Source organism: Phascolarctos cinereus, unplaced genomic scaffold, assembly GCF_003287225.1.
Source record: "Phascolarctos cinereus isolate Bilbo 61053 unplaced genomic scaffold, phaCin_HiC Scaffold_726;HRSCAF=1367, whole genome shotgun sequence".
Taxonomy (NCBI): domain Eukaryota; kingdom Metazoa; phylum Chordata; class Mammalia; order Diprotodontia; family Phascolarctidae; genus Phascolarctos; species Phascolarctos cinereus.
Genome location: NW_027556098.1, coordinates 175,737,298 through 175,764,550, shown reverse-complemented (window position 1 = coordinate 175,764,550; position 27,253 = coordinate 175,737,298). Strand labels below are relative to the sequence as shown.

The 27,253-nt window shown below is 44.4% G+C and overlaps 1 protein-coding gene across 1 annotated transcript in view; it reads left to right on the top strand.

The window, feature by feature from the left end:
- Positions 1-27,253, top strand: part of TRIM29 (tripartite motif containing 29) — a 51,593-nt gene that overhangs the window by 12,054 nt on the left and 12,286 nt on the right. Inside the window, exons 2-7 of the mRNA XM_020984844.2 lie at positions 6,835-6,930; positions 7,725-7,958; positions 9,292-9,490; positions 15,891-15,977; positions 20,490-20,582; positions 22,771-22,866. Coding sequence (XP_020840503.1) covers positions 6,835-6,930; positions 7,725-7,958; positions 9,292-9,490; positions 15,891-15,977; positions 20,490-20,582; positions 22,771-22,866 — 805 coding nt within the window. The remainder of the gene's footprint in view (positions 1-6,834; positions 6,931-7,724; positions 7,959-9,291; positions 9,491-15,890; positions 15,978-20,489; positions 20,583-22,770; positions 22,867-27,253) is intronic.

Sequence of the window (27,253 nt, the reverse complement as noted above, 5' to 3'; positions counted from 1 at the left end):
AGCTCTCAGCTCACCTTTTCTCAGAGAACAGGGATGTTAATCTGGGCCTCTGGAGAAGGAGGAGTAGGAGGAAGAGAAAGAAGAGAAGACGAGAGGTAATTTGTGAATATGGGAGGGCAGTGTTCAGAAGCAGAGACAAGCTGTCTGCTGCTCTAGGGAGAGGAGTCAATCAGGGAGCAGAGGAGGAGAAAGGAGGGCTCTTGATTCTCCAGGGCACTGGATGAGTCAGTGAGGGGGACTTTTTCTTCCAAAGATGGTCATTCAAGATCAGAACAGGGTGGGAGGGACACTGAGGGTCTTGAACTAAGAACGCGTAACCAAGAGTGGCCTCAGACTGCTTAATGGGGACCAGCCTTTGGAGGGAATGTCTTCCTATTATACCTCACCTTCTCCCCCACGTCCCTTCTGGGATAAGGATATGACACAGGGGAAAGCGGGGTTTGCATTTGGATGACAACAAGGGAAGGAAGTAGCTCCTAGATCCCATCGTCAATCCTTGTGCTCTCTTGTTGGGGACCAGAGAAAGCTGGGTTGAAGTTAGAAAACATGGTGAAGTCTCAGGGAGGTGGCATTGCCTAGCCCCCTCTTGAGGGGTTCTCCATTTCCAGAGAGAAGTGACTAGCTGTTTCTCCAAAATGGAATGTGGAATTTTCCTTGGGATTGGGAGCAAAAGGGGTAGATAGGATGAATAGGAGTAAAGTGTTTATTTCTTCAGAGGCAACATGGTGTAACAGATATGGTACAGGACTTGGAATCAGGAAGACCTGGGTTCAAGTCCCATTGCATGGTTTCTGCGCAGGTCATTTAACCTCTCTTTGTCTCAGTTTCCTTTTCTGTAAAATGAGAGGGTTTGACTCACTGGCCTCTCAGGTCTCTTCTGGCTCCAAAGAGGCTTTGATCTCTTTTCAGGGGCAATGGAAAGAGCATTGGAATTGGAGTCCTGCCTGGCTTTGACATTCACAAACCTTGTGACCATGGGCAAGTCACTGTGTTATCTGAGTCTCTGTTTCCTCACCTATAAAATGAGAATAATTACATTCATATTACCTACCTCATGAAGCTGTTCTGTTCGAAGTGCCATTGTTGTATAGATAGGAGTGATTCTTGCTGCCCCCATTATGGGTGAGGTCCCCATTATGGCCCTTGTTATTTCGACCTCCATGACTTCGTAGGGAAAATAAACCTTGCTGCCCCTAGATTGGGTTAGGAAGTCTCAGCTTGAGTGGGAAGGCCTTCAACTCCACCCTGACGCTCATGCTTAGTTCAGGGGTTCCCTAATGACAGTACGTATATGCCCATCCTTCTTCCACATAGGGGTGGTGGTGAAAAGAGGGAGTGTTTCTCTTAATTTATAAGATTAACTCAGGGTTAGCATCTGCTTGGGTCTCCTGGCTCCCTAATAGCACTATCCAGGCTACATATAAGGTATTAGGGTTGGAAAGAGCCTTAGAAATAATTTGGTCTAACTACTCCCTCCCATCCCACCCCCCTCACTTTATCGATGAAGAAAGAGGCCCAGAGAGGTTATGACTTGCCTAGGGTCACACAGCTAGTTAATTCTAACTAGCTCTAACCCAGGTCTCTTGACTCCTACTCCAGAGCTATTTCTAATGTCTCCCAACCTTGAACCACCATCTCTACCTGCCCAATGGGTTCCTTTTCTTACTTTCATGACCAGATGGATGGGCCCATTTCTAGGCCAGAAGAGACACCCAAAGGAGTACTTTGGCCTCTTTGCAGGTCTTAAGACCTCTCTGTCTAACGAAAGAGAATGACAATCTCGATTAACTTCTCCACTTTTTTGTCATGTTGCTTCTTTCTTGGCGGTAGAGGTGGAGTTAAGCTAAATTCCCTTCTTGTCTTTCCCTTATACTGATGTAGCTATGTTTTAGCCAAATGGGCCTCTTCCTGTTTCCTGTATGTACCATTCCTCCACCAGCTTCTGTCCCTTTGCCCAAACTGCCTCCACATTTAGTATGCTCCCTTCCTCACCTCTGCCTCTCCAAATTCCAGTGCCTTCAAGGACCAGCACAAAGGCCACTCCCAATAAGAGGCCTTACTTGATTTCCCTAGTAGTCAGCACTCTCTTCTGCACCCTTCCCTGCTAATTTGTATTTATTTTGTATGTTTTTAAATCTGTAGAATATTGTAAGCTCCTTGAGGGCAGAGACCATTTCCTGCCTATATTTGTGCCCCTTAGCATGGTGAGTATATTGAAAAGGGCATAGTAAAAGCTGGTTGAAACCTCCTGTCTTACCTGGTGAGGTTGCACAGGTTATCCTTCCTGCATCTCTCAGTTTGCCTCTCCTAGCTCCCATGGTCCCTAGGAACAACTTGGTGGGGGCTATGAGCTAGCCTTGGCTGGAGAGCCCAGGCAATTTATTTACATTTCCATAGAGCACTGAGATTTACAAAGCTTTTTTCTTACCACAACACTGAGAGTTAGGTGTTGCAAGTATTTTTCTAACCATTTTATAACTGGAAACTGAAGCTCAGTGAGGTCTAGTGCAAAGCTAGTAAGTGTCTGAGTTGGGGTTTGAACCTCAGGATTCTAAGTTCAACAGGCTTCCCACAACAGAAGCTGGGGAAAGGCTAGAGATAAGACAATCTTTGTAGGGATCTATAGCTTCCTGATTGGATAACCACTTTCCTCTTCCCCATTGGTTTTCCCAGCCAGCTGGGCTCCTTCTTGCCTGAGAAAGCCCAAAGAAGCTTCCAGCCACAGTCGAGTCAATTCTCTCTGATCTCTATCCATAATTGGCTTTTTGGCTCCACTCCTGTCATTTGTGGGTAGGAGTCCTGCTCCCAGGCTCAGTCTCTAATGGCTCTGTGCTGGCCGAAGGCCAACTAACATTCCTAGTGGTTTTTGGCTTCCTTGACTTTCTGGTTCTATGGACACCCTGGTAAAGGACATGGGGTGGGGAGAGGGGAGGGAGCCCTAAATACCCTGGTTCAAATTACTTCTATACCTTTGGAGACCTTGGGTGAGTCAGGGCTCCTCAAGGGGCCTTGGTCTCTTCATTTACCAAACTGAGACATTCACATTCACTCCCTACCTTCTTTGTTGGGTCAACACAATGATAAGTGCTTTGAGATTCCCAAGAAAGAGTCCCCATTAGAACAAGAGTCTTTGTTACTGATTGTGATTGACTGGGCTGCTCCCCCTGAAGTATGGCTGATGCCTAAGGAGTGAGCTAATGGTACACGTATGTTCTGTCCCAGAGGGACATGTAGGCACAAGCATGCCCAGGTGCACCCTTTGATTCTAGAGGATCTGATATCACAGGAACAGAGGGGAGATCTCCTTCCACCTTAACCCCAGGCAATAGTGGCCCACCCCTGCTCCTTTAGCCAGGGCATTAATGAATTCCTCTCCCATTCCCCATCAGCTTTTTCCTCTCCTGGCTCCACCAGTCCCCTTCTTTCTTCCTAGGATGATGGGGAAAAAAAAAGTGCCGATCCCATCAAAACTGAGGTTCTGCTTGTTCAGGCAGAGGCCTTAGCAGCAGCAGCAGCAGCCTCAGTGCCTGCTTGCAACACTTACCTAACACCATTCCACGATTATATATGAGACTGTTATTGCTGCTGGGACACTCCCTGGGCTGGGTTAGACTGGGCTGGGCCCCCCACCTTATAAGCCCATCCTGACCTGACAAGGCAGGTGCTTTCTTCCTGGAAAACGACCCAGGTCCTTTTAAAGGAGCAGAAGCAACCTATTCAGAAATGCCCCGGGTGGGAAGTTGGGTGAAGGTGAAGGGGGGGAGGAGAGAGAGCTGAGTCCATACCACTCACTTTCTGCAAAATTTTCTTGTTCTGATAAACAAATCTGCCCCAGATCTGAAGAACTAGCTGGTTCTTTATAGAAGTTGTCTCCTGTTCTCCCCGATGGGAGCAAAACCCTTATTATTCTTTAAATGGCTAAAATGCTGATAAGGCTAAAGAAAAGAAGTTTTCTACTACTCAGTTGATTAGCATTTATTAATCACAAGTGCTAGGCACTGTGCTAATCTCTGAAGATACAAGAAAGGCACCCCCTAAAAAAATTCAGTCTTGCTTTCGAGGATCTCATGGTCTAATAAGGGAGATAGCATCATACAAAACACTGCGTTGGAACAAGATCCATAGAGATCAATTGGGAGTGGTCTCCAAGGGAAGGCACTAAGATTAAAGAGGACCGGGAAAGGCTTTTGCTGAAGGTAGGACTTTAGCAGAGACCAAAACAACCAAAAGCCTACATTTACATAACGCTTTATAGGTTGAGTTGAACACTGTGCTTAATGTTTAGGGAGTGCAAGAATGAGTATCCTATTTTTCAGATGAAACAGGTTCAGACGGATGAAGAGACTTACCCATGATTTATAGGATTACAGAATTTAGAGCTGGGAGGGACCTTAGAGACTCATCTGGCCCAACTCTTTTACCTGACAAATGAGCAAACGGGGCTTTCCATGGTAGAAATACAGGTGGAAGGACTGGAGAATTCATATGACGTAACCATAGGATCCTAGACCTGAAGGAGCCAGTCTTAGAGTGTAGGAAATCACAAGATCGTAGACTCGGAGTTGGAAGGTACCTTAGCGACTAGCCCAACCTTCCCCTTCCCCCTCCACTCCATTTTATAGAGGAGGAACTGAAGTCTAGAGAGGTTAAGCATTTAAGTTTACACCAATATTAACTAGAAGAGCTAAGATTTGAACCCAGGTCTTCAGACTCTCACCCGGCACTCTTTCCCCTGTATTGTGCTGTTTGGGTCATTATTCAGTGCTGCAGGGTCTTCTGTATCCTCTCTCTTTGGGTACCTCTAGAGCTCATCTCCACTCTGTTCACTATCTCTTCCCCAAACCAGAAGTGGATTTACAAAAATGTTTACCAGCAATTAAGGGAAAGGGGAAAAACAGAAAAATAGAGAAGCACAGACCCCAAGGATCCTTCCCAGGACATTGTACTCTGGGAACATACTAACGAATCAATTTAATGTTCACCAATTTGACTCACTCCATTTCAATCCTAGGCACTTCTGGTTAGGGAGCAGGGTATAGTGGGGCAGCTAGGTGGTAGAGTGGATAGAGTGCCTGGCCTGGAGTCAGGAAGACTCATCTTCAATCTGGCCTCAGACTCTTACTAGCTATGTGACCCCTGGGCAAATCACTTGACCCTGTTTGCCTCAGTTTCCTCATCTGTCAAATGAGCTGGAGAAGGAAATGGCAAAAAAAAATCCAGTATCTTTGCCAAGAAAATCCCATTTGGGGTCATGAAGAGTTGGACACGATTGAACAACATAGTGGAAAGAGCACTGGTTTTGGAGTCAGAGGACCAGGGTTCAAATCCTGCCTCTGATTTGACCTTTATGGTCTTGGTCAAGTCGTTTAACTTTTTGGCCTCAATTTCATCAAATGTACCATAAAAGGGCTGCACGACGTAGTTTTGAGGTCCCTTCCAGATCTAGACCTATGCCCATGCCCACTGTGGATTTGGAACTGAGGGAAAGCTGTAAGCATACATGCTCTCCCTTTTCCATATCTCCTTAGGATGCTACTGGACTCTTGTTTTCCCAGCAGTCCTCCTTTGCTCCTGCCATATTAACATGTCTCCACCCACTTCTCCAGACTGACAGCTGATCACAAGTGCCCTCCCCAGCACCCTCCAGGGTAATTGTCTCTATAGATACCACACATACACAAAACATCAACACTTCAACTAAACCCTCCCTGTCTTAGTAGCCTATTTCATGAGTTTTTAATATGCCTAAATGATCTGTGATTTCCTCAATAAAGGGAATCCCTTCTATGGGAACTCCCTCCACCAACCAGTTCATGATTGAGTTCACAAGTACTAGGGCATTGCCAGAGGCAGATAGAGGTTGAGCGACTTGCTCAGGGTCACATAGCTAGTTAGTATCAGAGACCAGGTCTTTTCTGCTGCCAAACCTGACACTGCCTCTTCATGAATTACTTCATGATGCTAAAACACTTATTAGCACCATAGTGCAGGGGAAAGAGTGTTGATTTTGGTGGCAGATGATCTGTGTTCAAATCTTGGCTCTGTCACCTATTACCTCTTTGATTTTACATGAGACTCTGTGACTCAATTTCCCCACTAGGAAAATGAACCCTAGATTGGTGGTGTCAAATTCAACTAGAAATAGGGCCATTAAATGGATGCCTACTGACTGCACATTGACTTAGAAAACCACATATTAACATTATCTATATTCTGTTGTATTTTTATTTGTTCTGTTAAATATTTCCCAATTTCATTTTAATCTGGTTCAGCTGTACTGTGGAGTGTGGAAGGCAGCCAGTTTGATATTTCTGGTTTAGATGGCCTCCAAAGTCTCATACATCTCTGCATCCATGATACTCTGATTTGATGGCTAGTCTTTAGTGATGAGATCTCCAAACCTGACCAGGTTGGTTCTAGTCCATTGACACCATGAGAAGCCCTTTTGAATGACTAGGACTTGGTGGACCTCGTGCTACATTGAGGTAGCCAACAGACTCCAGGATCCCATCTCTGCCATGTGATAGTGAAGCATCCAAAAGAAAACTTCAGTGGAGGACATGACATTAAACTGCATGATAAAAAAAAAGGAGGGTTGTCCCCTCTAAACTATACAAACAAGCTCCTCTTCCCCTTTGAGATTAAATAAAGAAGATGGAGGTCTGCTCTTCTACGACCCTAGGCCTGAGACTCGGACTACCTGCCCCCTTTCTTCCACCTTCAATTCAAATGTAACATACTTTCAGAGGACAAATTAAGCCTTCAAATAATCAGAAGTCTTATTAATTCCACTTTTGCTTTTTTTCTGTCCCTTCCCTTTATCCTACCCTACAGACAGAGCTATCTTTGCAAAAGGAGCAATTACAGCTGAAGATCATTGAGGTTGAAGATGAAGCTGAGAAGTGGCAGAAAGAGCGAGACCGGATTAAGGTGACTTGTCTTCCTACTGTCTTCCCTCTTACACTCCTTTACTCCACCCCAAGTCTGGAGATTTCCCGAGGCTCCCTTTGGCTGGTCGCTCCACTTGGAAATCTCAACCGTTCTTGGTTTCCTCGCCTAGTTCCTCCTCAGTGCTTACCAGGTCCCTCCCTCTGCGTATTGAGGCTGCTCCATCTATGGTTATTTCTAGCATACAGGTAGGCTCTAGGCTGCCACCCGAACCTTAACTAAGCCTTATAAGCAAGGTTCCACAACTAAGCAACCCATAAATATGATGACCTTCCCCAATGTCTGGGGATAGTCTTCTCCAATGAATGCTGCCCAGCTACCAAAAACCTGTTGCTCTAGTTACCAGGCCATCGTGTGTGTGTGTGTGTGTGTGTGCGCGCGCGTGTGTGTGCGCGCGTGTGTGTGTGTATGTGTGTACATTGGGGATGGGGAAGGAGAAGAGAATAGACTGGTATTCTTAGGAGCCTCCTTTCCTTAAGCTAACACAGACTAATGGTGGAATTCTGAAAGGTAATTGCTGAACCAGCCTAAGATGTTGGATAAGGACAATTTATCAAATAGGACGATCTGCCTGTGGACAAATAAAAATTGACTGCAAAATGGGATTGGCAATCTCTGCCCATCATGTGAGTCTTGGTAAGATCAGCTGCACCACTTGAGGGCAATGAAAACACCCTGATCCCAATTTCCAGGGACTTAGTAATGGGGATGCCCTGGTGATTTGTTTTAACGGAAGCCTTCTTTTTTCTTGTTCTCTCTCTTTTTCCCTGCTCCAGAGCTTCACCACCAATGAAAAAGCCATCTTGGAGCAGAACTTCCGTGACCTCGTTCGGGACCTTGAAAAACAGAGGGATGAAGTTAGGGCAGCGCTGGAGCAGCGGGAGCAAGATGCTGTGGACCAGGTGAAGGTGATTGTGGATGCGCTGGATGAGAGGGCCAAAGTGCTACAAGAGGATAAGCAGACCAGAGAGCAGTTGCACAGTATCAGCGACTCAGTGCTGTTTCTTCAGGTAATTTGTCCATCCATCCATTCATCCATCCATCCATCCATCCATCCTTCTCTTTACCTATATGTAGTTTTTAGTTCCTCCTATATACTTTGCATTGAACTTTGCTCTGTTGGGGTTACAGAAGATGCTGAAAGGAGTTTACAATCTATTTAAGGAGATAAGCCTTACACATGGGAAATAATTAGAGAACAATATAAGAAACCATGTAATTAAATGATGAACTAGGTGTTTTAGAAAAATATGTACCCTAAGAGCTTAGAGAGGGGAGATGACCCCAAATGACTAGAGGCTGAGAAGATGCCTCCCATTTTATAAATGTGAAAACTATGAACACAAGTCCACTGACTTTTCATGGTCAGCAAGCTCCTTAGTGGCAGAACAAGATGGAGAGCCCAGATTGTGGGGCAGAATTCCCAGCCCTGCAGTTCTTTCCATCGGACCATGAGGACATCTGTGTGGTGTAGTTAAAAAGAGTGATGGATTTGGAGTCAGGATGCTGGGTTTGACCCCCCCCCCCCCAGTTCTATATCTTAATCCTTAGGCCACTGCATTTAACTTCACTGGGCAGCTAAGAGGCACAAGTTGTTGTTACTGTTGATACTGATCCTTCATGATCCCATATAGGGCTTTCTTAGCAAAGATACTGGTGCTGTTTGCCATTTCCTCCTACAGTTTATTTTACAGATGAGAAAACTGAGGCAAACAGGGTTGAGTGACTTGGCCAGGGTCACACAGCTATTAAATGTCCGAGGCCAGATTTGAATTCATGAAGATGAGTCTCCCTGACTTCAGGCCTGGCACTCTATCCACTGTGCCACTGAGCTGCCAAAAATGGTACAAGAGCTGAGTTCAAATGTGACTAGCTATGTGTGACCCTGGGCAAGTCAATTAAGCACTATATGCTTCCATTTCCTCAACCGTAGAATGAGAATAATAATAGCACCAACCTTTTGGGGTTGTTGTGAGGATCAGCTAGAATAATATTTCTAAGGAGCTTAGCACAGTTTCTGGCACATGGCAGTACTTATTTCCTGCTGGTCTCAGTTTTTTCATCTGTAAAATGAGGTGGTTGAACTAAATGGCCTTTAAGGTCTCAACTCTAGGTCTATGATTCTATAGCCTTTGTGTCCTTGGGTAAGTCTCTTTACCTCTCTGGTCCTCAATTTCTTCATCTGTGAAGTGGTGGTTAGGTTTAATGAACTCTAAGAACACTTCCAGTTCTAAAATCTCTGATTCTATTATCTTGTCCTTTGAGATGATGTAAAGATCAAAGTAATCTCTGACCCCCAAGGTCACAGACACCTTATTAACTTCTGTTTCTTCTTATTGGTAGGAATTTGGGGCACTAATGAGCAATTACTCACTTCCCCCACCTCTGCCTACATACCATGTCTTGTTGGAAGGAGAAGGCCTGGGTCAGTCATTGGGTAACTTTAAGGATGACCTACTCAATGTATGCATGAGACACGTGGAGAAGATGTGCAAAGCAGATCTGAGTCGAAATTTCATTGAGAGAAATCATATGGAGAATGGTAGGTTGCATACTGGTAAGACGGCTCCAAAATCCCTTTGTTCTCCCAGTAGAGACTGGTCCTCCTCTCTGTTTTAGAAATAAATAAATAGAAACCCACACAGCCTCCTCCTTCTACATTCACCACTATGTCACTCCATACTCTGGCTGATTTGGACTTCAGCTAGATTGGTTCAATGTATAGAACAGAATAGAATGGAATAGAATGGAATGGAATGGAATGCAACACTATGTACATTCAATAGACAGATGGATAGATGGAATGGCACACATAGACAGACAGACAGATAGATATTAGGTAGAGTTAGAAACATAAAGACAGATATGGATAGGTAGATAGGTAGATAGATAGATAGATAGATAGATAGATAGATAGATAGATAGATAGATAGATGGATAGATGGATAGATAGGTGGATAGAGGGATACATAGATGGACAGATAGATAGAGGGATAGATGTATAGGCAGGTAGAAAGATAGATTGATAGGTGAATAAATAAATGGATGAGTGAATAGATAGATATTAGGTAGAGTTAGAAAGATAGACAAATATAGATAGATTGATAGATTGATAGATAATAGATTTATAGACATATATAGAGAGAGATGGCCATGATATAGTATTTAAAGAGCTGGCCTTGGAGCCAGGACAACCAGGGTCCAAGTCCTACCTCTGCCATATACTGGCTATGTGACCCTGGGTGAGTCATTTATTATTTCAGTGCTCTACGCAGCTCTTGAAGACTGTAAGTTGGAAAGACATTGCCAATCTGGATTAGTAGAGGGAATTTTCTCACCTGGGTAGCTCCCTATACTAGTGAAATCATGAAATCCATATCCATAGCTTAAAACTGCAAAACTTAAGATTTTTGGAACACACATTCATACAAAAATGTACATCAGCATATTGATATGTGTATATGTATGTTAACTTTAAAAAGATAAAGATACCATAAGAAACTATACCTCCACAGCGAGAAGTATGTAGGCCACACACAGGTGGATAGATAGTATCACGGAAACAATGAACATGAACTTGGACAGATTTTGAGAGACAGTGGAGGATAGAAGGGCCTAGCGTGCTACAGTCGATGGGGTCACAAAGAGTGAACGATTGAACAACATCTCGGCCACAGGGTTAGCAAATATGATCATTGAGCATACTTCCTGCCAGGTCATCCAGACAGTGCAGGCTTAAGCCAAGGGAATGTAGATGGTGGATTTCAGATCTTCCACATCTGTTTATCAGGCAGCACCCATTGGCTGCAGAGAGGCTATCCCTCCCATGGAGCCAGCCATGTTGCCTTTGGTGATCTGTGTGGATGCAGCTTTGTTAGCCATAATAATATATGGTCTTATTAGATCCTCACAACCTTATGAAGAAGATATTACTGTCTTCAATTAGTAAGTGAAGAAAAGGAGGCCCAGAGAAGTTAAGTAACTTGCTTGTAGTCACATAGCTAGTAAAAGTCAGAGGTGGGATTCAGATCTGGGTCTCTCCTGGCTCCGTGTGTAATGCTCATCCCAGTACACTGTGCTAGCCCAACATGATGACTTATTGGACAATAAAAATTGAAACGAGTTTTGCACAGTTATTGTCCTTGGCCATAGAGGAAAGAGCTGAGGAGAGCAGGCCAAGCCGAACTTCAGAACGCAAAAGTTTCTGTAGAATTGGATCTGAATCCTTCCCATTCCCAGATGAGATCACCTGGACCATGTCTCAGCAAGCCCTGGTCTCATAACTTGAAAAATGGCTCCAATGGAGGAACTGTTTTGTTTTGTTTTTCTGTTTTTTTATTCTCTAATAAGCTAGTCTCCTCAGGCTAAAAGCCCTTATGTTTTCTCCTCTGGTCTTCATGCCCAACTTCCCCACTCTAAACCTTAATGTCAAGCTTCTGACAGGGGTTTAATCTGATGGATGCTCTTGATAGAGCCATAAGTTGGAATTTTGGTGCCTGGGACAAAGGCAGGTGAGGCAAAAAGGAGCTCACCTGGAGTGCAGGAAGGCCTTGAGATATCATCTTGGCTTGTATGCACTTACATCATTGATAATTTTAGGTGTCCCCCACGAAAAGCATAGCATAGATCTTCAAACGTGAGAGCAGTGCAACACAGACTTGATTGGACTCAGTTTTGCTAGGAAAGTGGTCCTTGCCCCAGAGAACCAGCTATTTTTGTAGTCAGTGACATCTAATTGTTGGCCCTCCCAGCCATCAGGAAGGGGTGGAAGCTGGGGAGGAGCATGTATGAGGTGACATGGTGGGAAGTCAGCCTCTTGGCAAAAGATATATGTCAGCAACAAGGCCACTGGACAGGGGAACAGGTATAGCTACACAAAGTCAGGCAGTGTGATACAGGCCAGCATAGGATCATAGGGGCAGGGACATGGGACTTAACAGGACTTGTATATTCTCTCATATCATTGCCCTGTGGCAAAGGCCCAATTTCTCCATCCTGGTTATGGTTCTGGTCATTGAGTTGAGACTGGTATTTTTTTCCTCTGGTTGTGCATGCCCGGAAAAGATGGTTGACCTCTGTTGTCTGCCAACAAGGTGGAGGACCTGATTCTGTGTGGGGTAGGTATAAGGGTAAGATAAGGTGAGGGGGTAATGATATGTAGGAGGCTCAGGATTGAGGACTGAGATAACTCATCAGTGAAAAAATTACCATGAAATGAGCCCTCCTAAAATGCTGAGGAACCCACTAATGTATGACTCATTTCTCAGGCACAGATCATGGAGGTGGCAGTGGGGTGCTATACTCCCATCATGGTTTTGCAAATGTCAGCTTAGATCTGGGTTTGCCCTGTGAGATCTGGGTCTGGCCTCGTCCTTGGTAGAGGCAGGCATGGCCTGAAAGGCTCAAGGGAAAAGCCAGATACCCAATCCCACGCTGGCCCATTTTGTAGGTCAAGGTTGATGACTCTACCTACAACAGGTTTGGCTCCGTCAAGCCTTCCAAAGGCAGGAAGCCTAGTGGGAGAAGGGGAATATTGCTGATGTCAGTGCCTCAGCCTTAGGCTGGGGTGGCTCCCTTACTGAGGTTTACTCCTTTTCATCTGTAGTTCTCTGTCCAGATGTAGGTTGGGGAGTTTATAGGATTATAGAATAGTAGACTTAAATCTGGCAGAGAACTTAGCACTTCATGGTGGGAGGCCTTGGCTAGGAGGCTCTGAGTAAGTTAGCTATAGGAACAAGTTGTCTCCATCTCTCTCTTGATTGCCAAGAGTCTTTGCTGCTCCATGGGAGGAGGAAGAGGGATTAGAGAATTGGACCTCACTGGCAGCTCCCTGACTAACATAGGAAAACACTGAGTCACACTCTCCCCATGCCCTGGTGCATGGGTCAAGGGGGGGATCAGGAACAGGTTTCCCCTAAGAGATGGTATCAGAGATGAAATGGACAAAATCCTAGACTAGGGGCAATTTGACCCAAATTTTCTTTTTTTTTTTTCATTTTTAGTATTTTATTTTTCCCCAATAACATGTAAAAACAATTTTAACATTCTTTTTTTTGGTTTTGTTTTGAGTTCCAAATTCTACCCCGTGGTCCTTCCCCTTTCCCCTACCTGAGATAGTAAGCAATAGGCTACCAATCTTGTAAAATCTTTGTAAAATCAATCTTGTAAAACATTTCCACATTAATCATTTTGTGGAAGAAAAATTTAACAACCACCCCCCCCCAAAAAAAGAGGAAAAACAGTATGTTTCAGTGTGTATTCAGATGCCATCAGTTCTTTCTCTGGAGGGCAGATAGCATTTTTCATCATTAGTCATTCAGGATTGTTTTGTATCATTGTATTGCTAAGAATAGCTAAGTCATTCACAGATGATCATCATACAGTATTGCTGTTACTATGTACACTGTTCTCCTGGTTCTGCTCACTTCACTCTGCATCAGTTCATGGAAGTCTCTGCAGGTTTTTCTGAAATCAAACTGCTCATCATTTCTTACAGCATAGTAGCATTCCATCACAATCGTATACCACAACTTGTTCAATCATGCCCCTATTGATGGGCATCCCTACAATTTCCAATTCTTAGCCACTACAAAAAAAGCTGCTATAAATATTTTTGTACAAATATGACCTAAACTTTCCGAGGTAATTCTGTCTGATAACAGTTCCTTATATCAATCTTGGCCCATGACTCTCTCTCGATAAGCCTAAATTACCCCTACCCTCCATGAGGAAGAGGAAAGGAAGGAGACATTTAAGATGAAGGAAAAGGCAGGAGAAAGGAATGGGGTGGAGAAATGAATGAGAAGCCAAGTGCCCAGAAGTCTAATTGTCATGGATTAGGAGACCTGTCAGTGTCTGTAACTCTGTAAATCAAGTAGCTTGTTTCTCTTCTAGTTCCTAGTACACTTGATGATAGTTTAAATCTTTAAGGTCAAGGCCAGGATTTTTTAAAACTTTTTAGAATGTGTCATGGACCCCTTTAGCCATCTGGAAAAGCCATTCTCAGAATAATGTTTTTAACTGCATGGAATAAAATACACAGGAGTACAAAGGAAATCAGTTATATTGAAATAAAGATATATATTTTTTTCCTATCCAAGTTCATAGACACCTTGAAATCTATCCATGGACCTTTTAGGGGGATCTCAGGACCCCAGATTAAGGACCTCTGTTATAGGGTAAGACATTCAGTTGTTCAGTCATTTTTCAATCACATCCAACTCTTTGTGACCCCATTTTTGGAGATCTCTTAACAAAGAAACTGGAGTTGCTTGCCATTTCTTCCTCCATTTTACTCATTTTATCGATGAGGAAACTAAGGCAAACAGGGTTAAGTGACTCGCTCAGGTTCACACAGCTACTAAGTGTCTGAGGCCAGATTTGAACTCACAAAGGTGGGTCTTCCTGACTCCAGACCTGACACTCTAAGGGTAAGACTTGGGGACTTAGTTATACAGGACCCGCAGCTCACATTTACAAGAGAGGCAACTAAGCATGTATAGTGGATAGGCATTAGATTTGGAGTCAGGAAGATCTGAGTACAAATGCTCCTTCAGTCCATATTAGTCGTGTGACCCTGGGCAAGTCACTTGATCTTTGTATCAGTTTCCTCATATGTAAAATGAAGGTAATAATACCACCTATCTCACAGAGTTATGCAGATGAAATGAAAGAATATTTGTAGAGAGCTTTGCAAACTTTACCATATGATATAAATGGTATTAATAGGGCAGCTAGGAGGCACAGTGGATAAAGTGCTGGGCCTCGAGTCAGGAAGACTCATCTTCATGAGTTCACATCTGGCCTCAGACAGTTATTAGCTGTGTGACCCTGGTCAAATCACTTAACCCTGTTTGCCTCACTTTCCTCATCTGTACAATGAGCAAGAGAGGGAAATGGCAAACCACTCCAGTATCTTTGCCAAGAAACCCTTAGTTGGAAACGACTGAAGAACGATTTTTATTAATGAAAAAAAGGGGCAGTGTGACAAAGTAGGAAGGAAGGAAGGAAGAAAGGAAAGAAGAAGGAAGGAAGGAAACAATCATTTATGAAGCTCCTACTATGTGCCAGTCACTGCATTTTATACATATTTTATTTTCTTCTCACTATAACCCTCAGAGGTAGGTGTTATTATTAATATCTCTGTCAAACCTCCTCTGTAAAATGAAGAGGTTGGGTAAGATGACTTCTAAAGTCCTTTCCAAGTCTAAAGCTATAATCCTAAGAATGAACTAGTTAATTTTGTACCAAGAAATCCATGGACTATTTGTAAGCTCTTGATAGGAATGAGACAAGACAAGAAGGCATGATGGAGAGGGACAAGGCCCTAGAAGGCCCAAATTCAAGTCCTTACTAACTATGGGACCTTGGTCAAGTTCCTTCTCTCTGAGCCTCAGTTTCCTCAGCTGTAAAATGGAATATGATGATATTGATATGATAATACTTGCACTGCCCACCTCCTAGGATTGTTGTAAGGAAAGTGCTTTGTAAATGTGAATGCACTCTAGAAATGTGATTTTGTCCATGGGAACTCACTTGGAATCCTGGAGACTCAGCCTGATGTGGCCATATTATCACTGGATGATGAGGTTGTAATGTCTGTACTTCAAGGATCTAGGAATTCATTGTGTGGGGCCCCCCTCCACTAACACAGATTGTGCCCCTTCAATTATCCTGTGGCCACGAAACAGTTCTGATCCTGGTGAGGATTCTTGCTGAGCTTAGCCAGGCCAGTTCTTTGGCATCAGGCATTAGCACCTTTCCAGTTGGGTAGGACCTGATGAAGTTTGGGCCATGCTAGCTGAGCTTAATGTTACCTCCAGACTACGGGAGGAAAACTTTAGTTCTGAGGCTAATACATCCCAAGACCAGGGCCTCCCTCCATCCCTCTCAGTGACCCTGTCTCAGCCCTCTACTGATCCAGCCCTGTCTTTTCTCCCCAGGCGACCATCGCTACATGAACAACTATGCGTCTGACTGGGGCCAGTCAGACACCATGAAGAGATATTCCATGTACCTCACACCCAAGGGTAAGCAACAGCTGCATTCATTTACTCTGTGGGACTGTGAACCCACTGTGGCAAATTCATATATCCTGGCCTTGGCCTTTAAGGTTCTTCCTCCCTCCAGATGTTCCCCATTTGATCTCTTATTCCACCAGTCTCCATTTCTAGGATAGCTTCACCTGACTGTATGCTTTAAACAGGTTTCTAGACTGAAAGGACCAGGGCCTGAGCCTGGGCCTGGGCTTGGGCCTTGGTAAAATAGGCTAAACTTCCAACTGTTCCTAGCTCTTCCTTGGAATTAGCTCCTAGGACCTTGCCTTTAGTTCCAGGGCTCTCCTTTCCCTGTTTTCTAAACTCTCCTGACTGTTTTTGAATTAGGCTATGAGCCCTTGACCTTGGCCATTGAGCCTGCTTGGTTCCCTGGGTTCTGTTGGCCAGGTTATCCTTAATTAACTTTCCCTCTACCTCTGTCCCTTGCCACCATAACTGGCCACACAATTCTGGCGTCTGTTTCCTCTTCAGTTTTATATCAACATATTCCAGGTTATTATAATGTGTTTCATAGGGATTTTTTACAAGAGAAAAGAAAACATAAAACCCCAGAAAGGTAAGGTAATTAGTAGTGTGCATTTAAGAAAGCAACCATGGCTGGTGCTTAAACTTTCTAAGGCTATTTATCTAATGCCCAATTCCTCACATCTTCTTGCCCCATGACTCTCTCTAATCCTCTAGTCTAATGCCAGTTTCCACACCTTATTGGCCAAAAAAGAGACCAGGGCTTTCCCAACCAGAATACTTTGAATCAGGATTCTTTGTCTTGGACTGTCTAGATCAGGCTGATTTGCCCATTCTAAAATGCCACAATTATACTTTGAGCTGTACTGGAGAGCCTCCAGTTTCTGCCCTGTTGCTGGCTTCTCAGCTCTCTTTCTTCCCTGCCACTGGAAGGTGTGCAAATAAGCATAGACCTTGTTCTCCATCACCTCGAAAATCAGAATAAAAATCCACAAGACACTCTCCAAACCTTTCTGTACTCTCATAGAACTGGCAGCTAGGAAAACCTTCTTCCTCCTTCTTTGATAATTGTCGTTGCTGTTGTTATTGTTCAGTTGTGTATGACTCTTTGTGACCCCGTTTGGGGTTTTCTTGGCAAAGATGCTGGAGTGGCTTGTGGTTTGCCATTTCCTTCTTCAGCTCATTTTACAGATGAGGAAATTGAGGGAAACAGGGTTAAGTGACTTGTCTAGGGTCACATAGCTAATAAGTGTCTGAGACCAGATTTGAACTCATGAAGATGAGTCTTCCCAACTTCTGGCCTGGCATTCTATCCACTGCGACACCTAGCTGCCCCATCTTGGATAGTCCATGGTGCCAAATCAACAGAACCCAGTGCTAGGAAAGCACTTTGAAGGCTATTCCGTTCAAATCCCCCCATTTTACAGATGAGGAAACTGGGACCTAGAGAGATAATGTGATCAACACAGGGTCACACAGGAAGTTAGTGGCGGAACTGGAACTAAAGCCTAAGTCAGCTAACATCAGGTCTGAAAAGAGTGCTGTACTCGGAGTTAGGAGACTTGGATTTGAATCGTGGTTCTGCCCCTTACTTCCCATGCAGTCGCTGGGCCTCAACTACCCAATTTGTAAAATGAGTGAATTGGACACCATCCTTTCTCTTCCATCATTGCTTCCTCCCCTAGAAGACAAGAGCCAAATGTCCCTCAGCTTTAAAACCCAGCACAGGGCTCTCTTTGCATGCAGATAACAAGGCCAGGTTTTCACAGGGCTGGCTCCTGATAGGTTCTCCTTCCCTTTCACCTGTCCTCCACCTTCCTCTAGCCAATGGCTAGTCTCCCTGGCTCAGGAGATCATTTCCCGTCTGCTTGTGCTCCCACCCCCTCGCACCTGGCCCATCACCCATAACCCTGTGCGTTCTCCCTTATGACCCAAATGTCCTCTCATACCATCGAGGGGACACTGCCCTCCTTCACCTAGAGAATGCAGGGGAGGGAGCTAAGGTCCATTCACAAAAGAGAAGCCCAGTGAATGGGTGTTTTCCTATTCAGTGCCCGTGGACATTTGGATCCAGCTGCTTCTCCTATAGTGGGGGCCCTACCCAGCTTGAAAAACAGCATCTGGGCTGTGTGAGGACTGTCTGGGGGTGGCAGCAGTGAGGGATGGGACCTTGCCTTCACATTCCTATTGCATGCCAAGCCTGAGCTCATCTTCCAGCAGATGGTTGTGCTAGCTTACTGTGCCCTGCAAGGGGAGGAGATGACATAGAGTAACCTGACCCATGCCTCTACATGCTGTCTTCCTGGCATTTGGGTGTCTTGCCTGGATGGACCTGTTCTGGGCTCCACCAATTTCTTCCTAGTCAGTTCTTATGGGGCTCATCACCAAGTCCTCTGACACTGGCCCCTGTGGGCTTCCCCACTCTGCTAAGCAGTGGGGGTTTCTGATTATGTCATCTCTAGTGTTTCCCTAGCCTGGGAAAGGGAGAAACTATGAAAAGGTATTACTTTATAGCAGGAAAAATGCTAGACTTACATGACATGGGAACATTGAAATCAAAGGATCAGAAGGATCTTGGTCCTCATTTTACAAATGGGGAAACTGAGGCCCAGAGAAGGGAATTGACTTACCCACAGTTGCTCACATTGTTGGGATTTGAACTCTGGTCCTTAGACTCCAAATTCAATGTTCTTTCTGGTATACTGCCCTGCTGTTTCTGCTGCCAATCAGCAGTATGACCTTAAGCAAGGGATTTGATCTTTCTAAGCTACAATTTCCTGATTTGTAAAATGAGGGGGACAGATGAGATGATCTCTAAGGCCCTTCCACCTCTGAATTCAAAAATTCTATTTTATGGCCCTGTGACTCATTGGCCATTCAGTCTGAGAGGAATGACCATTGGGACATCTTAAAGAAGTCCCACAAGCAGTTTGCTTGGCTAGAGCTGCTATTCCACATTGGTAAGCAACCAGAAATGAGGGATACACATATGAGAGGGATGATCTATGAAGTACCTAGGTGAATAGAGACTTGGAGTCAGGAAGGTCTGAGTTAAAATCCAGTCTCAGACACTTAAACATTGGGGGAGTCACTCAACCTCTGTTTGTTTCAGTTTCCTCATCTGCAAAATGGGGATAATAATGGCATCTACCTCCCAGGGGTTGTTGTGAGGGTCAAATGAAATGATATTTGTATAGCACTCAGCACAGTGCCTGGCACATACGAGGCACTGTTATTATTACTGCCGATGAAGTCTTCCCTGAGTTCAAATCTTCTCTCAGACACTTATTTGCTTGTGATGCCAGGCAAGTCATTTCACTTTTCTCAGCCTCAGTTTTCTCATCTATAAAATAGGGATAATAATAGCGTCTAGGGCTTTCTAAAAAACTAAATGAGATAAAATCTTTAGAGCATTTTGAAAACCTTAAAGAGGCATATAAATGTTAGCTATTATTATATACCACATATAAGTGTTTTTGATATATATACATAATTTCACTGTCAGTGCTTTTGGTGGGGGGGAAGATATTAAGTGTCCTTATATGACTATTCTTCTCATGGTCTAAAGAACTCAGTTTGGGAAGCTGCTCTAGATATGAAATAAGATGTATCCATCCACTTAGCCTCTGGCACTTAAAGAGGATTCTTCTAGGACAGTCATGGCTCAGGTATCCTCAACCTTGACCTTCCTGATGGACAGGGAGCCTAATTCACAGAATCACAGAATCATCTAGTGCAACCTATATTTGAAAAGGAATCCTTTCTATGCCATCCCAGATAAATGGCCATCCAGCTTCTGCTAAGACCTCCAGCAATGGGGAGCCTTCTCCCTCCTGAGGTAGCTCACTTCAGTGAGGGGTAGCTTCAATAATTAGGAAATTTGTCTTCATAGGCAGTGAAAATCTGTCTCCTCAGCACTCCCACTTGTCACTTCTAGCTCTGACCTCTAGGATCAAACAAAGTGAGCCAGCTACTTGAACAGAGCGTTCATGCCATGGCCGCCACCTCTCCCTCTAGTCTTTTCTTCTTCAGAGTACATCTCTCCATACACCCAGTTCCTTCCTTGATTCTCCTAGGACAGGATTTCTCCTCTCCTGCATGGTTGCCTTCACTGTGCCCCATTTCCATTGCCTGGGACAAATTTATAAAATAAGGCAACCTCTTCTAGTTTCTCCTTTCTGTTCTCTGCAGCACCTCACTCTTCATTCCCCAGTGACACTGATACTATTCCATATATCATCAATGGAAGGCCTTCCTCTTAGAGAGCTTAGTACGCACTCATAACCCTAAAGTGTAAGCTGGTCAAGCTTAAGCTGGCACTTATACTGAAGGTGTTTCATTCTAATAGGAGACACTGGAAAATCTCACATGGTTTTAGGGGCTGCTCCTTTCCCTCTGGTAAATTTCTAATCACGGCCTTTTAGACACCAGCATGGGTTATCAGAGAGGGGGTTTTGGGTCAGGGACTGCTGCTTCTTCTTCAGATCATACCCAACACGTACTCTTCATCTCTCTCCTCAGCTGGGGCCAGGACATCTTATCAACCTTCTTCTCCAGGCCGCCTCACCAAAGAGATCAACCAAAAGAACTTTAACAATCTCTATGGAACGAAAGGTAAATGCCATCGGGACAGTTCATGAGCTGGCCGAGGTAATGGTGAGGTCACATGAAAGCAGGAGGGAAAGCTAAACCAGGAGAGAATGACATTGGTGGGATGGAGATGGTGTCAGGGTGGAGAGGGTGACCTCCTATACAAGATGGGTTTAGAAAACTTTCAGGATGTGTGTGTGTGTGTGTGTGTGTGTGTGTGTGTGTGTGTGTGTGTGTGCATGTGTGCGTGTGTGCATGTGTAGTGGAGCTGCAAGCAGATGGTGAAAGTCTGGAGAAAAGGCCAAAAGTAGTCATTCAGAGATAAAGACAGTCACGTGGCACTTAGTAAAGCCTGAGTCAAGAGTTCCTGAAATCCATCTGCTTGCTATTCTCACCTAGGATGGAATAAGAGGAGAGGGGAGACGAGCTGCCACCAGAGGGCTGAGTCTAATATTAATTCACATTTCTATAATGTTTTATGGTTTACAAAATGCTTTCCTCTCAAAAATCCCATGTAGTAGGTAGAATCCCCATTTTACAATTGGAGAAACTGAGGCTTGAGAGATTAAGACATTTGTCCATGAGCAAATTATCTCATGTTTTCTAATTCCAAGTCCTGGGGGCTACCACTACTTGTACCCTACTACTTGTAGAATCAAGAGATTCCTGACATTAAGCATTAATATTTGGGTTGGGAAATCCATATTCCTGGTTTTGTGGTAAAAACACTAGTCTTAGAATTGGAGGATCTGGCACTTGACAGAATCCACTTACTTAGAATCCTGCCCCTTACCTGCTGTATGGTTCTGGGAAAAACTGTTTACCCTTTCAGAGCATCAGTTTCCCCATCTGAAAAGTGGGAATAATGATACTTCAGAGAGTTGCTGTGAAAACACACATCACGTGCTTAAAGGAACCCTAGAAATGAGAATTATTATTTTAAGGCATCATCCTACCCAAAGGCAAAGGGATGGCCCAGATGAATCCATAGGTCTAGGAATCTATGATTTTATGCAAGCTAGTCATGAGCTATTTCATTGTTGTAGAATGTCCTTAGAGGAGAACACCTGAAGCATCAGACCTAATCTGTGAACTTTCTAGCTCTGTGTTCCCACAGAGAGTATCTTTAATATGGGGGGACAAAAATAAGTTGCTTATACTAGTGAAAATATGGAAACATGGAGGCATGAGGAGGGAAGATGGAAGGTTCCTTTTTGGTTAGGCTCAAGTACTAAGTGTCTCTAAGAGAAGAGTGGCAGAACCCAGTAGAAGAAACACTAGATTGGTGTTTGAGGCCCTGGAAGAAAACATGATGGAGTGGAAAGAATCCTAGATTTGGAGTTAGAGAGTCTAGGTTCAAGTCTCAGCTCTACAGCTTAGTACCTGTGGACCTGTGTCACCTAAATTCTTTGGACTTCAGTTTCTTCAACTGTAATAGGAAAGAGTTGGACTAGATAATCTTTATGGCTCTAACTCAATGACCCATTCCTAGTTGGGCAATGTTGGGAAAATCCTTTGGCCTCTCTAGTTTTGGTTCCAGTAGAAGATCTCCTTGTAATTATGAGAGGGCATAAGTTCACTGGCACTCTTGGTAGCAGGTTGTTACAGAGATCCCTCATATATCTAGGAGATTTTGGTTTAGAGAAAAAAGGTTGCCAGTAATTTCTACTGTGCTTGGAAATCCAGCTATCTCTCCTCTGCAGGCAGCTAGAGCAGATAAGTTGGGCAGGAGGCTGAGAGGAAGATCTCAGCCATACTGGAAGCTCCTTTGGCTGCAACAGAGGGAGGATGGGGTACTACGCCACATATATGTCCTATCGATTCTCCATTACACATGTTGTAGACTATCTGTGGCAAAATGTTGGTACCTGACTGATTTTTTTCCCGAAGTCATCTAGCCCACTCCACACTGCCTTGCTCCTTCTGTCCAATCTGAATGTGTTCAGGGAATACAAATTTCTTTGACTATTAGATCAAACCAAAGAAAATTGAGGAGGTAGCACAAATTGCCCCTCGAAGTCCCAGGCCTGTGACACACAGAAATGGCCTTTGGATTATCTGAGGTTTTGGGTCTGTTTGCTATTTCTTCTACTTGCCTGGTATGGATAATTGAGAACAATTCCAATCTCTAGCGCTCTTTAATTCCAGCTATTCCAGGGACAAATCCAGATGGGGTGGCTAGATTTCAACACTCACTCTTCTTCCCTACCAGGTAACTACACTTCCAGAGTATGGGAATACTCATCCTCCATTCAGAGCTCCGATGATGTGCCTGTCGTCCAAGGCAGCTCCTCCTTCTCCCTGAAAGGTATTGTTCCTCCCTCCTTCCGACTCCCAGTGACCACCTCTCTTGTTGTCCCTGTTCTTCTCTCCAGCTATGTTCTCCTTCCCCTATGGACCTCCAATAGGTCTTTTTAAAATCTGTTTTCCCCATTTTGGCTAATTTATTATTGTGCAACATAAAAAGCACTTGGACTCTGGAGACCTGGGTTCCAGCCTTAACTCTGTCCCTGCTGTGTGACTTCGGGAACGTTGCTTGACCTGTCTTGGACCTCATTTGACTAATTTGTAGAAATTAGTAATAACTAATATGTCATTATAATTTATAAATTAGTTATAAATTTATAACTAACATATAATTAACTAATTTATAAAATAAAGGTTTGGACTATATGTTACAACATCGTGTGGTAGATATAGAGCTAGCCTTGAAGCTAGGAAGATGTAGGTTCAAGAGTCACCTCTGACATATATGGTTTGTGTGATCCTGGGTAAGTCACTCAACTTCAAAGTGGTCTAGGCAATTCTTTAAAATTTAAAGTTGCAGAGAAAATGCTGACCTATATTAGTAGAAGGAATTTCCTCACCTGGAAATCCATGGGTCACCTTCCTATCCTTATCCCTTAGATATGACCTCATGACCCCCATTCATTGACTCCTTTCCCTGCAAAGGAATCTCAATATCTTTTTTTATTTCTTTCTTTCTCTTTGCTTCATTCCCTTAAGCTCCCTAACAAGACGTGAGGTATCTAGGACACCTTCCCTTGAATGCTTCTCCAGTCAAACTCAAGGTCTATCACGAACTAGAAACAAATCCCTAAGCCCAAAGGGAGCAGTGGCCCACAGGAGGACAGAGAAGAAGGCTCACATCCCCAAGATGATGTTGGGATTGCCCTAGTAGGTGCTGATGGAAGCAAACCTTCCCTTCCAGCTCCTCATCAACAGGTGGTCTGGAAGGGAAATAATCCCCAGCTGTGGTAGGCAGGAGGGGCTGGGAGACTATCGACAGCTAGTTCTTTGATACCAGATGCTCTAACCTGCACCTTGAGGTGGCTTCAGCATCTTGGAAACGGACTGGAGCTAGACCTCTGGGCAGGGCCTAAGGATCTAGCAGGGTACACGAGGCAGGGAGTGGTCAGCTTTAAGGTCACCTGGGAGTTCCAGTGGGCCAGTGGTCTTCAGATAAGACAGAGTCTGTCAACCATCACTAGAGATACTGAGTTATTTGTAAGTCAGCACACAGACTTAATTGCATGGCCTATTGAAAAATACCGGATTTGGAGTTAGGAGATCTGGTTTTGATTGTGTTACTGTAGGCAATTTGGTTCACCTCTCTAGACCTCAGTTTTGTTGTCTGTAAGATGAAGAGGTGAGGCTAGGTGGTCTCTAAAGTTCCTTTCCATCCTAAATCCTGAGATGCTCCATGGGCAGAGGAAATAGACCCTTTGCTGCTGTTTGGTTAATTAGTTGTGTTTGACTCTTCATGATCTCTTTTGGAGTTTTCTTGGAAAAGATACTGGAGTGGTTTGCCATTTCCTTCTCCAGCTTATTTTACAGATGAGGAAACTGAGGCAAACAGGGTTAAGTGATTTGCCCAGGGTCACACAGCTACTAAGTGTCTGAGGCCAGATTTGAACTCAGATCCTTTTGACTCCAGGGCCAGCTGCACTGTGCATGGATCCTTACATGGGGTTAAGGATGGCCTTCCTACCTCCTAATATCTTTGCTTAGACCCTTGGTGCCCCATTATGAGAAACGTTCCTTCGGATTAAGGCATCCTCTCTGGACATTCTATATTGTTCATTCTTCCCTTGACCAAGTAGTAAACCTACCTCAGAGGGTAATTAATATCATACAGGTGCAAGCTAATATCCTATGTTAGATTTGAAGGAGAAGATCAATACCAACCAGGGGAGTCATCCTGTACATGATAGAGGTTGGGAGAGATAATTTTATCAGATGATCTGGGAATATACCATAGAAAAGCTGATTTAGGTCAATGAACTAGTAACTGATTCATTGAATCGTTCATATTCATTCATTCATTCAGTTTTTCTTGAGTGCCTTTTTGGTGCCAGCAACTATATAGGATGCTGTGCATTTTTGTAGACAGGAGAGCCTTGGAGCAGGGGATGCAACCTGGAAGATCAGGCCCAGGATGGGATCCATAGTAACAGCTCTAAGGCACGTAGTAGAGGCGGACAGTGCTGAAAAAGAAAATTCTGGGGAATCACCAAAAACAATTTCTCTTTGTGTCCCCTCCTTTCCCCAAGCACCCCACAACCTGTCTCAGTCTTCCTCGGGCCTGCTTAGGCCCTTCAAGATGCCTCTAACATTTAGGGTGCAAACTGGGGGTATGTTGGCAAGCCTCAGAAGCAGGAAACTTCTGTTGTAAAGGAGGGGGCTCCAAGGAGAGGCTAGAGGCTTCTGTAGGAACACCCACACTGCGCTTAATCCACTGGGCCTTAAGACTCTTAAACTGGAAATCAGAAAAATTAGTTCAAACCCCAGCTCTGCTATCTAATACCTATGGGGAGTCAGACAAATTACTGAAACTGATCTGGGCCTCAGTTTCCTAATCTGTAAAATGGAGGAGTTGGACCTGATGGCCACTCAGATCTTATGACACCTCCTGGTCATCTAGGCTCATCCTCAAAAGCAGCACACGGTTGCTAATGCCTCTCTTTCTCCCAGCAGGCAGTGGGAAAGTTCCCTATCAGTTCACCACCCTGGGACAGGCCTCTACAGAGTTTTCCAAACAGTTGGATGGTGGCCTGTTTAACACTGGTACCCGATCAATTTCCATTTGTTTCCCCCACCCTTCTATTCCTGCCACCCTTTATTCCCTTGTGGGGAAGATGGAATTTCCAGCAGGGCCTCTGCTTTCATCTCTGGGGCATCCTGGCCCTCCCTCTCAGAAGAGTTCCCTGTCAGTGGTATGCATGGCTCTTCTCCCAAATCCCAAGTTCAGACCTTCTCTCTGGGGCTCTGTTGGTGCACGCCACCATCCATCCCCATGCAGCCATTATTCCAGCCTCTGAAAAGCAGCAAGATAGCCTCTTTTCCCCTCCCCCTTTCCCCCTTCCCATCCTCATTGGTAATTCTTTCTTTCTGGGAATATAGGATACAATTCCAGCCTCTCAAATCTCCCATCTCGTTAAGGCTTTCTTTCCCGGGGAGCAGGATGACACTTTGGCCCTCAACTCTCCATCTCCTTTCCTTCCCTCTCAGCTTATCACTGCCCCGTGGAATGGCCAATGCAGCATCTTTCCTCCCTCTGCCCCAGGGGGTTCTGATGAGGTCCTTAGGGACCAGGGCTGTACATCAACATTTGGGCCTAGGAAAGAAATGGGGACTGTCCCAGAACAAGAGCTTTAGATTAGGTCTTGGGGCCTCCTGGGCCAAGCTGCTCCAGCTGTCAGCAGCCATCCTGTTTATCTCTTTCTCTCCATGGTGTCTTGGTTACCACTGGCATTTTAACAACCGTTGTTTCCCATGGCATCAACAGCTGACCTGCGTAGTGCTACCCAAGGTGGGTGGCTGATGAAGTGTGTGCTTTTCATTTTTATAAGCTGGATTTGAGCTCAGATGGAATAAGTGCTATGCAAATTGTTTGTGGGGGAGGAAGGAAGAAGAATCTGGGGAGACCTCATTTTTCTCTTTTATAAACCCAAAGGGCTGGGGCAGCTAGGTGGCACAGTGGATAGAGCACCGGCCCTGAAGTCAGGAGGACCTGAGTTCAAATCCAGCCTCAGACCAAAGACTTGACACTTACTAGCTGTGTGACCCTGGGCAAGTCACTTAACCCTAACTGCCTAACCAAAAAAACAACAACAACAACCCAAAGGGCTGTGCTAGATGAACTTCAGTTCTAACATCCTATAGTCCTATGAGGGGTTGTCCTATTAGTAATTTTCCATTGCCCAGTCCAGAAGTTCTTGCCTCTTAATTAACCCTTCGTAGACCAAGCCCTGATGGTACTTGTGTTCTGAGCATCAGGACCTCTAGGGCCTTGGGTTGGTTCTGCCATTGCTGGGCTGCTTGACCCCATGGGCCTTAGCTTCTTGCTTTATAAAATGGGAAGAATCAGTGGTGCCCCAAGATTGTGGTAATGGGGGATGGGAGTAAGCTTCTGGAGAAGATGAGTTATTGCTGAGAAATATAAAGTGTTTTTTTTTAACATCTAGCCCCACTGGATGGCACTGAGGGTGTCAAAGCCATACTCTTCATTCCTCACTTGATCTAACTATAGATTTATAGGAAATCAATAATAGATCATTTCAATGTTTGAGTTTATGGCAATTTCAATGAGTCATTTTTGCCCAGGGTTAAGGTTTGAATTAAGAGGTCCTTTTCCTTTTTTCTGGATGTCAGCCCATTCCTCAGGGACCCCATTGCAGCTTCCTTGAGTCTTC